General features: G+C 38.3%; 1 protein-coding gene across 1 annotated transcript in view; it reads right to left on the bottom strand.

Moving 5' to 3' along the window:
- Positions 1–15253, bottom strand: part of LOC308526645 (B-cell receptor-associated protein 29-like) — a 37520-nt gene extending 22267 nt beyond the window's left edge. Inside the window, exons 1-5 of the mRNA XM_081101807.1 lie at positions 15193–15253; positions 14686–14792; positions 10382–10482; positions 4692–4842; positions 3450–3585 (exon numbers count right to left, since the gene is read on the bottom strand). Coding sequence (XP_080957933.1) covers positions 3450–3585; positions 4692–4842; positions 10382–10482; positions 14686–14777 — 480 coding nt within the window. The 5' untranslated portion in view covers positions 14778–14792; positions 15193–15253. The remainder of the gene's footprint in view (positions 1–3449; positions 3586–4691; positions 4843–10381; positions 10483–14685; positions 14793–15192) is intronic.
- Between the last annotated feature and the right edge of the window lie 195 nt (positions 15254–15448).

The raw sequence follows: 15448 nt of genomic DNA, 5'->3' as shown, positions 1-15448 counted from the left end.
GTTCCCTTTCTAATGTAAGCTGGTATATTCAACAAACAAAATGTTCTACTGAGCACTGACTACAGGCAAATTTTTACAATAGTAGGGTTATAAAGGATAAAAATGTAAAAGAAATATGATCCCTGCTCTCAGGTAACTTCAATTTAGTGAAAAGGATGAGACAAGAGCATATTGTAGCAAAAGATCAAATACAGTACTTTTGTGTTATAAGAGAGATTAGGCAGCTCAGGAGGAATTAAAGCTCTACTAAGTATATTATATAAGCCCAGTAAATTGTTTTTAGGAGATAAGAAGACTGAAATACACACAACTGAAGAGGACTTTTACTTTCAAAATTAAAAAAAAATTTAAATTAAAGAGCAAAAATAAGACCAAAAATTTTTTCTTCAAATCTCTATGAATTTGTTGCCCATATTCAAATTCTAAACAATCCTCATTGTTGCTTCACTGCTTTTAGGTCACAGAGTCTCCAGTAATTGGAAGGGAACCATGGAGTTGTAGGAATGTTTATTACACTGACTGCTTAAATTATTATGCCATTTACTTGGAAAAGTTGGATTTGTGCTGGTCTTGTAAATAAGCTTTCATTACTGCACCTGTAAACTTGTCCGAATCTATTATGTGTGACTTGATGCTGGAGAAACTGAAATATGAAATTCAACAGCTACCAGCTACAATAACGCATGTGTTCACTGTCCTACATACCTTAACCCTTCTTGGTAAGGGACTTGAAAAAAAAACAACTGGTCAGAAGTAAAGCTCCATCACTGTTGTTATTTTAAAGCAATTAAAAATTAATTGGTCTTTCATAATTATTTCATTTAATTAACTGAATATTAGAACACAGAAGGGTCTCAGGCACCATCAAAAGGGACATAATAGGCTAGCATACAAGCGAAGGGACAAAACAACTTGGTTAAGAGTGGATTCTTAGTTTTATCACTTAGTGGGATGATTTTGTGCAAGCCACTTAACATTTTTGTGCCTCCACTTCCTCATGTATAAAATGCACATAATAACAGTATCAACCTCATGGGGTTACTGCACAAATTAAGAGTTAATACCTCACTGCAAAGCATTTGAAGTGATACCTGGCCCCCCTATAGCTATTACTTATGACCTTGAGGCCCCGAACACATGAGGTGACTTGCCCTAAGTAACAATGCTCATTATTTGGTAGAGTTGGGACGAGTACCTAAGTCTCTTAGATCCCAGGGTGATATACTTTCCATTAGGTATGTGTCTCTGATAGAGACTGAAGAGGTGTTTTAGCAATATTATCCTTCTTTAACTAGTATTTAAAAACCTACGTGAATGAAATATCTTGAAATAAAAGTCATCTTTGACATTCTGACCTAAGGCCCTTCTTGGTCACTTAGATGCACTTTGGGCACCGGCAGAGTTCATGTCCAGCTCACAGACTTTCTCTCCACTGTGTACTGATTTCGGCCCAGCATCCCTGTGTACCTCTAATGATCTAAGACCACTGACTGGGTCAGAGATACGCAGGAAGCAGGGAACCAGGACGGCATGGCACCAAAAGTAAGAAAAACAACAAAAGAAAAAAAGTGTGGAGGATCAAAGAATCAGTAGTCATAAAATAGACTTCCTTGCAATAGTAACTGGGTCTGAAAACAATTCCAAAAATGTTTTGAGGAAGATGCTTTCTTTGAAGGACAAGACTAATTTAAGTACGTTAATTATGATGTATTTTAGAAAAATAGTAGTACCAAAACTTTACAAAAACACTTTACATTTCCTTAGAGCTGAAGAGTAGGAAGAAAATAACTAAAGGATAGGAGTAGTAGCTACAATTCATCAATCTGACATGATGGGCATAATGTTAAATCAAGATAGGCACACAGTTAGGCTACAGAGACAAGGCTGCGTGCTGTGAGGTTAGCCTTCACATTAATTAAAACTTTGAGGATTTTGTTTTCTTTTTACCATTGGGAAATAAGATCAAATGATAGAAAATGAAGCAAATAATATTAAGGTACAAAATGGGGCTCATTCTGTTGCTGAAACCAGTCTCTCCCCAAAAGGCAAAAATAACTGAGAGCTTGCTTTTATATTCAGAAGTATCAACAGCCTGACTTCCCAGACCTATATTTACTACAAAGGGAAATTTACATGACATCTGTGAATCAACGCCTTTTAAAATAGAACAAAACAGAGTAAAAAATAAACTAACGCTTATTCTCTAAAAGTTTCCTTTGAAGATGCTGGATACAATCTAAGGAACATTTTTAAATTCTACTTCTATAAAAATACCTTTTTGACCCTGGTTGGTGTGGCTCAATTGGTTGGCGTGTCTTCCCATACACCAAAAAGTTGTGAGTTCAATTCCCAGTCAGGGCACAAACCTAGGCTTTGGATTCAGTCCCCAGTTCGGGTGCGTGCAGGAGGCAACCAATTGATATTTTACTCTCACACTGATCTCTCTCTCTCAAAAATCAATTAAAAAAAAAACAAAAAAAATATATACCTTTCTGTTGTAGTGAAAATAAGGTAGACATCAACAAATGTAAACGAGGGTTTTGAGTAGGTGACCATGACACTGCAGCACCAAGCAGAATTTTTTGAAATAAGTTTTGACTTATTTAATAGGTTTTAGGAAGTTTTATATTGTACTCTGCAATACCTAACTCATTTAGATTTGATGAAAGGTGGTGCTTATAGTTCTTTCTATAAGAGGCTAGGCTTTAGGACTTGGATAAGGATTTGAATTCCCTGTCAGACTTTTTACATAAATACAACTTGGTCTAACATATAACTGATTGTTTGCATTTCATTAATCTACAATAGGGAAATAACCTTATTGCATTATTTTAGGAATGCTTTCTTTGAGAAAATCTGTTTTGCATCTGACTGGTTCCACTGATTCTTTTTACTGAAAAGCAGAATTAGCAAAACATGGGGCTTAATCTGAACTGAAAACCACTTACATGTGAGATCTGAGTTCTAAATTTTAAAATTAAGAAAAAAAAAATGCCCAAAGTAATTTTGTATCTTTCCTTTTTTCCATTTGTTCTTCTTTTTCTCCCTCTACATCCCCCACCCAACAAGCTCCTTGGCCTCAGAGGGAGTGTTCAGGGGCCCTGGACATGGAGATGTTCTCCTTTCCCATCTAACTGGTTCTTTTTAAAAAATATACATTTTTATTGATTTCGGAGAGGAAGGGAGAGGGAGAGAGACATAGACACATCAATAATGAGAGAGTATCACTGACTGGATGCCTCCTGCATAGCCCCTACTGGGGATCAAGCCCACAATCCAGGCAAGTGCCCTTGACCGGAATGGAACCTGGGACTCTTCAGCCCGCAGGCAATGCTCTAACTACTGGGAAACACATGGCCAGAGCAAGCAAATGCTCTTTTGAAAAACAATATACCACCCCTTGGGAATATTAACATTTACACAAATTTTTAAAGAGAAAATTTAAATACCTGTTTTAGTTTTTCGTTCTCTTTCATGCATTTTCTGGCAGCCTCGTTAGTACTTTCTGCTTGATTTTTAAGTTCTCCTTTGTTTGACATTTCATTTGCCAGCTGAGTAATAAGGGTAACCAGACGTCTCAATACTCTAAGAAAATAAAAATAAAAACGTTAAAATAAATAGTCTTGGTCAAACAACTCTTATTTAGGTATGGTGGTAGAAGAGATGATGGTTAAAGAGGACATATTAAAAAAAAAATCCAAGTCTTCCAGTCAAAACACGCCTGTGTCTCATTCATTTAGAATCTTTGTTAGAAGACTAGCATTTGGAATATAGATTCAATAGTACTTAGTAATTTAATAATTTTCTTTGTAGAGGCCTCTAGCCAGGAGGAGGAGCAGAAACAGAATTTCAGACAGTGTGGCAGGGCCAGTAAGAAGTCCTTACCTCCACCCCCCCCCACCCCCCCATTCAAAATTTGCTATTTGAAGAGCATTGTATGAGGCTGGTCATGCCCCCAAACTGCTCATTCACATTTATGGGCAACTCCCATTGTTAGAAATAGTCAGTAATATCTTCAATTATTCACTCAACAGACATTTCCTCAGGAACTGCTAAGTGTTAAGCACTGCTTTAGGCCCTGGGAACATAGCAAGAACCGAGACAAAGTCCCTGTTCTCAAAAGGTTCTATTTGGAGAAGCAAGAGTTAAAATGAATGAATGATATTCCAAAGAAAAGTATATATACATTCTATGGGAGTGTGCAAGAGGAGACCTACTTACTTTGGGGGAAGTGGTGGTCACAGAGGCTTCCTTTAGAAAGAGACTGAAGGATGAAAAGTTAGCCAGGGAAAGAGGGAAGAGAAAAAGGAAAAACAGGTGTGAAGACCCTGAAGTAGGAAGGAACTGGGGACATTATTAGTAACTCAATAAATATTCATTGCAAGAATGAATGAATGAACGCTGGAGGTCAGTGTGGGAGGAATGTGGTGTACATGTCAGAGAACAGCATGAGACAAGGCTCCAGAGAGAAGAGGGGCCATATCATGTGGGGCTTACTAACCTTTCAAACCTACAAGCTATAACTATTGCTTGTTATTTACTTGGGTAAATAGTCTGAATTCTTTTATGAAGATGTTAGTATACTAAATATTATAGAAAAAAAAACTATTGTGTTGGTTAAAAAACGAGAAACATAAATTATGTTTTCAAATTGTTTCTGGTTTTTTGTTGTTGTTTTTTTTTTTACTTACAGCCAAAAAAATAATGAAAATCCAGAAATGTAAAGATTTCTTTGAGACCTAAAAAGTTTCATCTGTGTAAGTTCATGGGCACCAGGTCTGCTAGGTGAGCTCTTTTCAATGACAGTAGTAGAGGAATATTTCCTTACTTCTCTCACAGCATCTATTAGAGAAGAAGAGAAAACATTACTTTTAACAATATAAAATTAACCTTTGCCGGTGTGACTCAGTTGGTTGAGTATCATCCCATGCACTGACAGGTCACTAGTGCGATTCCCAGTCAGGGCACATGCCTGGGTTGCAGGCTCCATCCCCAGTAGGAGGCATGTAGGAGGCTGCCATCAATCTATGTTTCTCTCCCTCTCCCTTCCTCTCTCTCTCTCTCTCAAAAAAATCAATGAAACATATTTAAAAAAATAAAGGAATATAAAATTATAATAAAAATAGGAAGCAGTTTTAGAATAACTAACCTAACTTCTAAATGATGGACTTCAGGTAGGGCTGTTTTTTTCTTTTTTTCTACATACTTGGGAGGGTACCATGCTCAAAACAGATGATCTGTACGTGGATACTAGTGGTAATTCTTGAATGTAACAGCATTTTTGTTTTTTACTATTCATCTAGGACTCATCATCATTGTACCATCTCTCATCTCTAGCTATACTGAAAACTATTATCCTTTATTCTTTCTATACCTAATGGTTCACTAAATTTTAATCTATTGACAATAACATATAGGTCATATCCCACTACAATCAATTCTGCGACTATCCTACTTCTCTTACTGTACTAGCATTTTATGTCATTTTGTTGATGGTTTCCTTTGCTGTGCAGAAGCTTTTTAGTTTCATGTAGTCCCACTTGTTGATTTTCGCTTTTGTTGCCTTTGCTCTTGGTGTCAAATCCAAAAAACCACTGCCAAGGCACTTACCACCTATGCTTTCTTCTAGGACTTTTATGGTCTCAGGTCTTAAGTTCAAGTCTTTAATACATTTTGAGTTAATTTTTAAAATTTTATTTTTCAATTACAGGTTACATTTAATATGATTTTGTATTAGTTTCAGGTGTACATTAAAATAATTTTCATATGGTGTAAGAGAATGTTCCAGTTTTCCCAACATCATTTATTAAGAGACTGGCCTCTCCTCATTGCATATTCTTGGCTCTTTTGTTGTAAATTAATTGAACATATATGTGTGGGTTTATTTTGGGGCTCTCTGTTCTGTTCCATTGATCTATGTGTCTGTTTTTATGCCAATACCATAATGTCTTGATTATTACTATAGCTTTGTAATATAGTTCGAAATCAGGGAGCATAATACTTTTTTATTTTTTATTTATTTGAGAGAGAGAGAGAGAGAGAGAGAGAGAGAGAGAGAGAGAGAGAGAAAGAAACATTGACTTGTTATTCCACTTATTTATGCATTTTTGTATATGTCCTGACCAGGGATTGAACTTGCAACCTTGGCATACCGGGATGACAGTCTAACCAACTGAGCTATCCAGCCTGGGCCATGATGGCTCCAGCTTTGTTCTTTCTCAAGACTGGTTTGGCTATTTGGGTTCTTTTGTGGTTCCATACAAATTTTAGCATTGTTTGTCCCATTTCTGTAAAAAATGCCATTGGGATTTTGATATTGTACTGAATCTGAAAATTACCTTGGGTCGTACGAACATTTAATGATATTAATTTCACAACCTACGAGCATGGAATCTTCTCATTTATTTATTCAATTTTTTTCATCAATGTTTGATAGTTTCCAGTTTACAGGTCTTCCACCTTTTTGGTTAAATTTATTCCCAGGTATTTTCTCTTTGATGCAATTATGAATGAGTTGTTTTTTTCTTTATCCTCACCCAAAGGTATTTTTCCCCCCATCGATTTCAGAGAGAATGGAAGGGAGGAAGGCAGAGGGGAAAGGGAAGAAGGAAATAAGAGAAAGAGACAGACAGAGAGAAACATCAACTGGCTGCCTTATGCAACCAGGTACATTCCCTGTCCAGGAATCAAACCCGAGACCTTCTAGTGCATGGGATGAGGCTCTAACCCACTGAGTCACACCAGCTTGGCATAAATGAGGTTTCCTTAATTTCTCTGATAGTTTGTTGTTAGTGCATAGAAATGTATATTTCTGCTTATTGATGTTGTTTCTGGCAATTTTACTGAATTCCTTTTTAGTTCCAACAGTTTTTGTGTGTGAAGTCATCATGGTGTTTTCTTTTTATGTTTAACATTTCTTTTTTTAATATGTTTTTATTGATTTTTAGAGAGAGAGGGAGAGGGAGAGATATAAATATCAATGAGAGAGAAACATCAATGTGCTGCTTCCTGCATGTCCTTATTGGGGATAGTGCCTGAAACCCTGGCATGTGCTCTGACTGGGAATCAAACCATGACATCCTTGTTCATGGGTCAACCACTGAGCCATATCAGCCAGGAGGGGGTAGCTTTGTTATAACTTCCTGTAATTCTATGAAAACTGGTCTTAAATTTTATAGATCTATTAGGATTCATTTATATAAAATATAAAAAATTATATTTTTCTGCAAAATTACACATTTTATTTATGTTTTCCATTTGTTTGCCTATAACTATATAAATAGTTAATAAATAACTATATAAATAAGTAACTGTATAAAATAGTTTTAAATTATCTTTTAAAAATTTCCTTGGTTTTAATAGTTATTTCCCTTTGTCATTTCTCAGATTGCCTCAATAATATAGTAAGAGCATTCTAACCACTACAATATAACTAAAAACACAAAATAGTATTTATGAATTATTCTGAGCTGGCCAGAGGAACCAAGGTACTTCAAGGGCCATTATGCTTGTGATTCAGCTTCCTCCAAAATTAAATGGAAGTATAAATAATCCTGGATTCATTACACAGAAATGCTGAAAATTAACAAATAAAGTCAAAGAAATTTATAAATGTGAATGGTCACACAAACCCACCCACAGAATAAATCACCTGTATAATAACGAGGAGACTATGTCTGGAAAGTAGAATGGGGGCCACAATAAGGTGAGGTTGTGGCGTACAGTCAATTTTCTATAAACCATGTGGAGACAGTCTTTTTTGGGTCATTTGTGGAAACTTTCAAATTCCTGGGATGAAATTCTACTGACACTAAACATATTCCTGGGTTTTTTGCTTCCCTTCTGCCTATTCTCCAACTGTGAAAACACACATAGACGCACATACACTTTTGACTTGGTATTGGCTCTAGGAATATAAATAAATATCTTGTAATGATTACCTTACTGAAGACAAGCAACAAGAAAAATGAAATAAATTCCAAAGTAAAATATAAATTAAGCTTGAGTAACTAGTTTTGCATTATTTACCCCACCCCACTGTCATTCTAGTGATAAGAACACTGGATGATGTACTTACTTACGTTACTGCCTTTAAACCTTCCAACCCTTCAGGGAAGTAAATGTTTGTACCCTATTCTCTGATGTAAACACTGAGGCTTCAAAGGCAAGTCCTGATCTGCCTGCCTTTGCCGTCCATGGTTTCCCTATTCTCTGCCCACCGATGTGAGCTACAGCCGACAGTCATGATTTGGGATTCAGAAACGCCTGCCAAGTGATAACACTTGGCAGTTATGCGGTGGCCATTTCCTGCTTTGGGATAGTCCATGGAGATGAGGAAAAATGAAGCAGACCAGGGAGAAGCGCAGGGACACAAGGACACTTCAGTCCCTACTAGTTCCTACCTGGAATCTGGCTTCCTCCCTTCCCTGGCTTGCTCTGAAACAACCCCGTATTTTATTATCAATTCCCCCTTCTTGCTCACATGAGTTCAAACTGGTTTCTGATAAAAGCAACCAAAAGAACCATGACTAAAGCTCCCCTTCCTTATATGGGTATGTGGCAGTTTTCAGTAGAAATTCTTGTGATAATTTTAGAGTTAGATCTCAAAACACTTTAGAGCTCGTTAAAGCTGCAGAGACCATCTCCTTCTCTCCCTTTACTTTGCAAACAGATAAACCAAACCCAGAGGAAATGCCATTCCAAAGGACATTTAGTTAGCTGGTGGCAAAGTGGGACCTGTTTTCCTTATTGTTTACTCACTGGAGATTTAATTGATAACATTTAATTGATAACATAATCTGGAGATTAAATTGATAACATTAACAATAATGTACCATGAGACAAATACTGACATTTTTGAATGAGGCAGAAATCCATTCACACCCTGATACAATTACCTAGTCATACCCTCTCAGTTGGTCCCAGGCTTATTAAAAGGATTCCATTTCAGAGGTTGGTGTAATGGCATGTAGGAAACATTTCCTCACAAAATAGTGGCATACATGGTGGTTATGGTTCCAGGTTGGCCCTGGTAAAACTTAACCTAAAACACAACCCTCTGGGAATTCTGAGGGAAAGCATGCTCTGCAGTGCATATTAAAAGTTGAAGTGCCAGCCCAGGCCGGGTAGCTCAGTTGGTTAGAGCATTATCCCACTAAGCCAAGATTGTGGGTTTGATCCCTGGTCAGGGCACATGTAAGAAGCAACCAATGAATGCATAAATAAGTGGAATAACAAATCAATTTCTCTCTCTCTCTCTAATTAATCAATACTTTTTTTTTTTAAAAAAAAGCTGAAGTGCCAAGAAGTAGCTGGGTAGTCAGACAAGTTACTCAATCCTCTAAGCTCAGCTACTTCTTCTACAAAATATAATTATTTAGACTCATGGAATTTCTGGTTTGACAAGAATCTTAAGGGTTTACATCTAATATCTAAGATACCTGTTATCATGAAAATTTCAAACATGCTGAAAAGCTGGTATAATAAACACCCATATTTCCACCACCTAGACTCAATAATTGCTTTTTCCCACATTTGCTTTATGTCTTAATGTTTTAACCATTTGAAATTAAGTTGAAAATTTCATGCTACTTGTAATATTTTAGCATATAGCTTCTATAAATAAGGACATATTCCTATAACAGGTGTTGGTAAACTTCTGTGAAGGGGCAGATAGTGAATGCTTTTGGCCATATGCTGTGTCTGCTGCAACTCTCCACTCTGTAGTTGTCCAGGGAAACATGCATAGACAATATATAAACAAACGGGCACGGTTATATTCCACTAAAACTTTAATTTCCAAAATTGGCATTTGTTCTGCAGACTGTAGGTTACTGACTTATGCTATATAACAACACTGGTATCACAATAAGGTTAACAAAAATTCCCCAATATTCTCTAACAATCAGTCCATATTCAAATTTTTGCAGTAGTCCCCAAATATCTATGCTGTAGCTGTTTTTTAACCAGGATCCAATCAAGATTCACAATCTGCATCTACGACTTCTTTTGAGGGCCTGATGATTCTATTCCTCTATGCCTCCCTGACAGCTAAGCCCCTGGTGCCTAGGACACCACAGTTAGACAGGGTTGTATAGCTAGCATCTCTGAAAAGTGGGCTATACAGTAGTATACTTAAATCTTCAAACAACTTGAAAGAGGCCAAGGACCACTGTACTCTGTTGAAATTTATGCTTCTGCATGTATAATAGTAATATCTATTAACTGTTTATATACAAACATCAATATCTGCTCTCTATATTGTCAATATACTATACATAGTCAACTGTGTATCAATAGCAACACCGACTTAATTAAAAAACAATGAATTCATTAATAAAAATTAGAGTAAGCTTATTCAAAGGAAGAATCTAATACTTACCCAGAAACAGAACAATCAGTAGGACAATAATAGAAAGAAAAGCCTTGTTCCAAAAACTTGCAATTTTACCCCAGACATTAAATGAAAAAATCTTCTGCCATCTGTAAAGCAATACAATTACATTAGGTATAAAAATATCAAAAGAATGTTTTGAAATATTTTCTGAATACTGAATTGACATTTTGGTAATTATTTAGTAAGTAAAAAGAATAACAGAAATTTATTTTTATGTCATATCAGAGCATTATTAATTCATAAGAACATCTCATAAAATAAAGAACTTCTTCCAAATTTAATAATAACCTGACATTTGATTATCTTCTGTCTGGTAGCTTAAATATTGTACAGGGAAAATAACTTAAAGGCAAGACACATGATTAAAATCTCAAAAAGAAATTATTATAGTAAAATGTTATATTGCTGATAGAAGTTACCACTTTGTATCTTTTCCCTAATCAGGATAATAACTCGGAAATAACAAATATTGGTCCAACAATTAGCAACATTTGAGGAGTGAGGGGTCCAACTCTCTAAACTATTTTTTTAAACTATTTTTACAGAGTACAATTTAACACTTACGCCAAGTAAAAGACTTTCCCTACTTTTACCAGGCATTTCAATAATCATTGAGGTATTACATACACATAGCAAAGTGCAAAAATTTTAAATATATGGCTTGATGAATCTATACACACATATATATGTATACACCCATGTAGTTACCACAATCAAGATTTAAACATAGAGGAAATAAAATGTGGTAATAAATAGTCTAGAATGGATGAATTAAAAGGTATAAACAAAGACATAGAGGTAAGAATGTATGGATTATAAATGACAAAGAGTGACAAAGTAACATCACACAATTGAAAAGGTAACAAACTTTGCACAAGGGCATTTGAAATGAATAACACATTTAATAATTCCAGCTGGCCCTGATTGGCCCTGATTGCTGGCCAGGCTGAGGAACCCCACCTGTGCCCGAATTTGTGCACCGGGCCTCTAGTGTATATATAAATACATTCATATAATATATGTGTGTGTGTGTGTGTGTGTATAAAATAAACACCTAAGTAAACATAAAACACAACTTTTAAAAAGTTTTACTTTAAGATTATGACAAATTGTTAATGAGTTTTGAAAACAACTCTAAGTAATAACTTGAAGCTGGTGGGGAGAAGAAGACTGATATAAGTTAAAGTGGTTTGCCGAAACCGGTTTGGCTCAGTGGATAGAGCATCAGCCTGCGGACTGAAAGGTCCCACGTTCGATTCCGGTCAAGGGCATGTACCTGGGTTGTGGGCACATCCCCAGTGGGGGATGTGCAGGAGGCAGCTGATCGATGTTTCTCTCTCATCGATGTTTCTAACTATCTCTCTCCCTTCCTCTCTGTAAAAAATCAATAAAATTAAAAAAAAATAAGTTAAAGTGTTTTTTGTTTTTTTTTTGTCTCTGTGCTTTCAATTCCAAGGACTATTTAAATTTTACATTATAAAAACTTTATTTTTAGAAAATATAAAGTGGCAATACCTTGATCAAGGTCCAAATGCAAATTCACATTTCAAGGGCCAGTGTTAAAAGGAAACACACAAAACACCCCTACAGGCAACAACTAGCAGTTTATATTAACACCGAATTCAAGGAACAGTTAATAATAGCTACCATATATTGAGTCCTTACTATACTATGGTTCTAAGCATTTTTACATGTCTTAGCTAATTTTATCACCACAACCACTATATAAGGTGGATACCAGTATTACCTCCATTTTACAAATGGGGAAACTGACTAGGGATGGTAATCACTTGCCCAAGATCATGGAATAACTTGCAGAGTTGGGATATAAACCCAAGCAGTCTGACCTTTGAGTATAGGTCTAACTAGTGGGTTATGTGAGAAAAGAGTAGAGAGCCAAATGAAATAAAGACTGAAGCCTTTGAAGATTATGGTGAGCCCTGGCCAGTGTGGCTCAGTTGGTTGGGCATCGTCTCATGCACCAAGCGGTTGCCGGTTTGATTCCTGGTAAAGGCACATACAGGAGGCAGCCAATGATATGTCATTCTCACATTGCTGTTTCTCTCTCTCTCTCTCTCTCTCCCCCTCTCTAAATCTCAATAAAAATCTTTAAAAAGAGATTATGGTGATACACATATAAAAGATAAAAAGATGGAGATACACACAATAAGGACATATTATAAACGACATGTGCACTTAATATACCATATTTTCTCATGTATAAGAGTATATTTATGTAACGTATATATATATATATATACACACACACACACACACACACACACACACACATCTATCAAATAGCTACTTGATCAGGATGGGAAAAAAATTATACTTGGAAGAAAAAGATCCATAATTAATGGTCATTTTGATGGAGAAAAGATAAACTGACAAAAAAATTTTTTTGCAAGTCCTTGCTAGTATTAGCAAAAAAGCTCAACAGGGTGTTATTAAGGATTAGAAACCAAATCAAGCCCGGCCTGCACGGCTCAGTGGTTGAGCATCGACCTATGACCCAGAAGGTCACAGTTCCATTCCCATCAGGGCACATGGCTGGGTTGCAGGCTGGATCCTCTAGGCAGGGCATGCAGGAGGCAGCCGATCAATGATTCTCTTTCATCATTGATGTTTCTCTCTCTCTCCTTTCCTCTCTGAAATCAATAAAACTTTATCAAAAACAGAAAGAAACCTAATCAAGGTGATGACAGGTAGGTAGGATGGAGTAGAAAGAGCACTAGACTGAAAGCTAGATTTTTGTCTGGAATCTTCCATGGATCAGCTAGACCACCTCCCTTACAGATAACTGGGTTGGATACAATTATCCCTAAGGCCTTTTCCTACAGTATGATTCAATCTCTTTTCTTTAGTAAGAAAGAAAAAAGTGATGGTATCACTGGCTAAAACTGAAGTGAGTAGAAAGCCAGGTATGTAAGAAACAAGTTAAGAGTTGTGAAAGGCTACCTGAACCCTGAGCCAAGGTAAAAACTTGCTTATGTCTCTCCCGGTCATGGGATCTTACTAAAAACTCCAGCGGGTCATCGCTAGGATTTCATTTATGCAAGATTTTCTTTTATGCCATGAGTATGAACAAAGGTGTTGTAACATTTTTATTACAAGTATTATTTCACCATTCATGCTAGCAAGTTTCTGGATCTAAAACTGAACTCCCAACAGATGGATTATCACAGGGTAAGGGGAGGCAATGCTTCATTTACAATAGTCAGTGCATAAAGGCCTCCGAAGGACCTTTCCTAAGGAACTAATGCTAATGTATGGCTCGGACACTTTCCATAACCAGCACTTTTTAAAAAAATATTTATTTTATTGATTTTTTACAGAGAGGAAGGGAGAGAGATAGAGAGTTAGAAACATCAATGAGAGAGAAACATCGATCAGCTGCCTCCTGCACACTCCCTACTGGGTATGTGCCCGCAACCAAGGTACATGCCCTTGACCAGAATCGAACCTGGGACCCTTGGGTCTGCATGCCGATGCTCTATCCACTGAGCCAAACCAGTTAGGGCATAACCAGCACTTTCAATATACATTCATCAATTCTGTGGGTGGGGAAAAGTAGTGAAATTACAATTAAACATTACGGAAACTATTTATTGGTTACTAAGCATCATGTATTGGCTGTCGTTTCTGCATTGTCATTTGACTGCCCCAGTGAGACACTTTGCACCCATGTGAGACGGCTTTTCCGCATCTGCCTCCTTCAGTCCACTTTTCCAATTCAGGGCAATAAAACATAGTGGAACCTGCTGACAGGACAGGTGGTAAAAGTACGACCTTTATTATATCTGAAATCAACAGAAACCAAAGGACTTGCCCCTCTCCTTTTAGAAGGGAGGTGGGAAAGTTAATTCATTCGTAGGTTTAACAAAAAGTTTCATCTAGTGATGTTTTAATATTGCCATTCTATATTTATAATTTGTTCCTTTACTCTCAACCTATGGGTCGAGACCCCTTCACAGGGCTCGCCTAAGACCATCGGAAAACACATATATAATTACATATTGTTGTTGTGATTAATCACTCTGCTTTAATTATGTTCAATTTGTAACAATGAAATTGGGGGTCACCACAACATGAGGAACTGCATTAAAGGGTCGCGGCATAAGGAAGGTTGAGAACCACTGCTTTAGAGTTTATTTTGAGGTATACCTTTTATACAATCAGCACTCAAAACTTTTAAATCTTAAGAAAAACTATGTTCCCGTATCACACTAAACAGCCTAGGGGGCTACACACGTATTTATTATTGTAACAAGGGAGAGGCTCCCTACCTCTGGGGAGGAATGAAAGGTAGACAGAAGAGCAAAATGAGTCCTATTTCAGCATAGAGGAAGGTTGCCACTGCCGTCCACTGGAGGGTCATTCTTCCTCTTCACACCTAAACAGAGGATCACTCATTTTACTGGCTGCCTTTCCAGGAGAACGGGGTGCCCGGCCCCCAGGGCGCACGCTTCCGCCCAGGGGGTGGACGGTGCCGACCCTGCCCTAACCGGAGGCGGCCGGCGTTAGCCCGGGCGGGAGGGAGGCGAAGGTTAGGGGGCCGGGAGTCGCGTGCCAGGCGGCCGCCGGGCGCCCGGGACGTGTTTTCCCTCCACCTTCCCAACGCCAGCCTCCACCACGGCCCGCGCTGGGCACCCTGCGCTCGGCGAACGCGACCCGGGCCCTGGGTCCACGGGCCGGAGGCAGGGCCCGCTCCCCAGGCCCAACCGCCGCGCCCCCGCGCCCCGCCGGCCTCGCCGCCTGGAGGACCGCGGCCCCCGGCTCCCGCCCGGCCTTACCCCGCCTGCGGCCGCCGGCTCCGCGCGCTGCCCGTGGGCGCCGACGCGGCCGACGTCAGACGCCGCGCGGGGGAGGGAGGGGCGCGCCGCTGGGCCCGCTCCGTCTGCGGGTCCAGCTCCGGCCCGCGGTGCGGGTCCCCGCGGGGGTCCCGGGCGGCGCGAACGCGAGGGTTAGCAATCATTGCTTTCTGATTGGCGATGGGATTAGATGGAATTAGAGGAATCAGCCCTTTGACCGGTGCTTCGGGCTCCCAAG

The sequence above is a fragment of the Myotis nattereri genome, assembly GCF_964212035.1.
Source record: "Myotis nattereri genome assembly, chromosome: 11".
NCBI classification, from domain to species: domain Eukaryota; kingdom Metazoa; phylum Chordata; class Mammalia; order Chiroptera; family Vespertilionidae; genus Myotis; species Myotis nattereri.
This window is presented reverse-complemented; position numbering and strand designations above follow the sequence as displayed.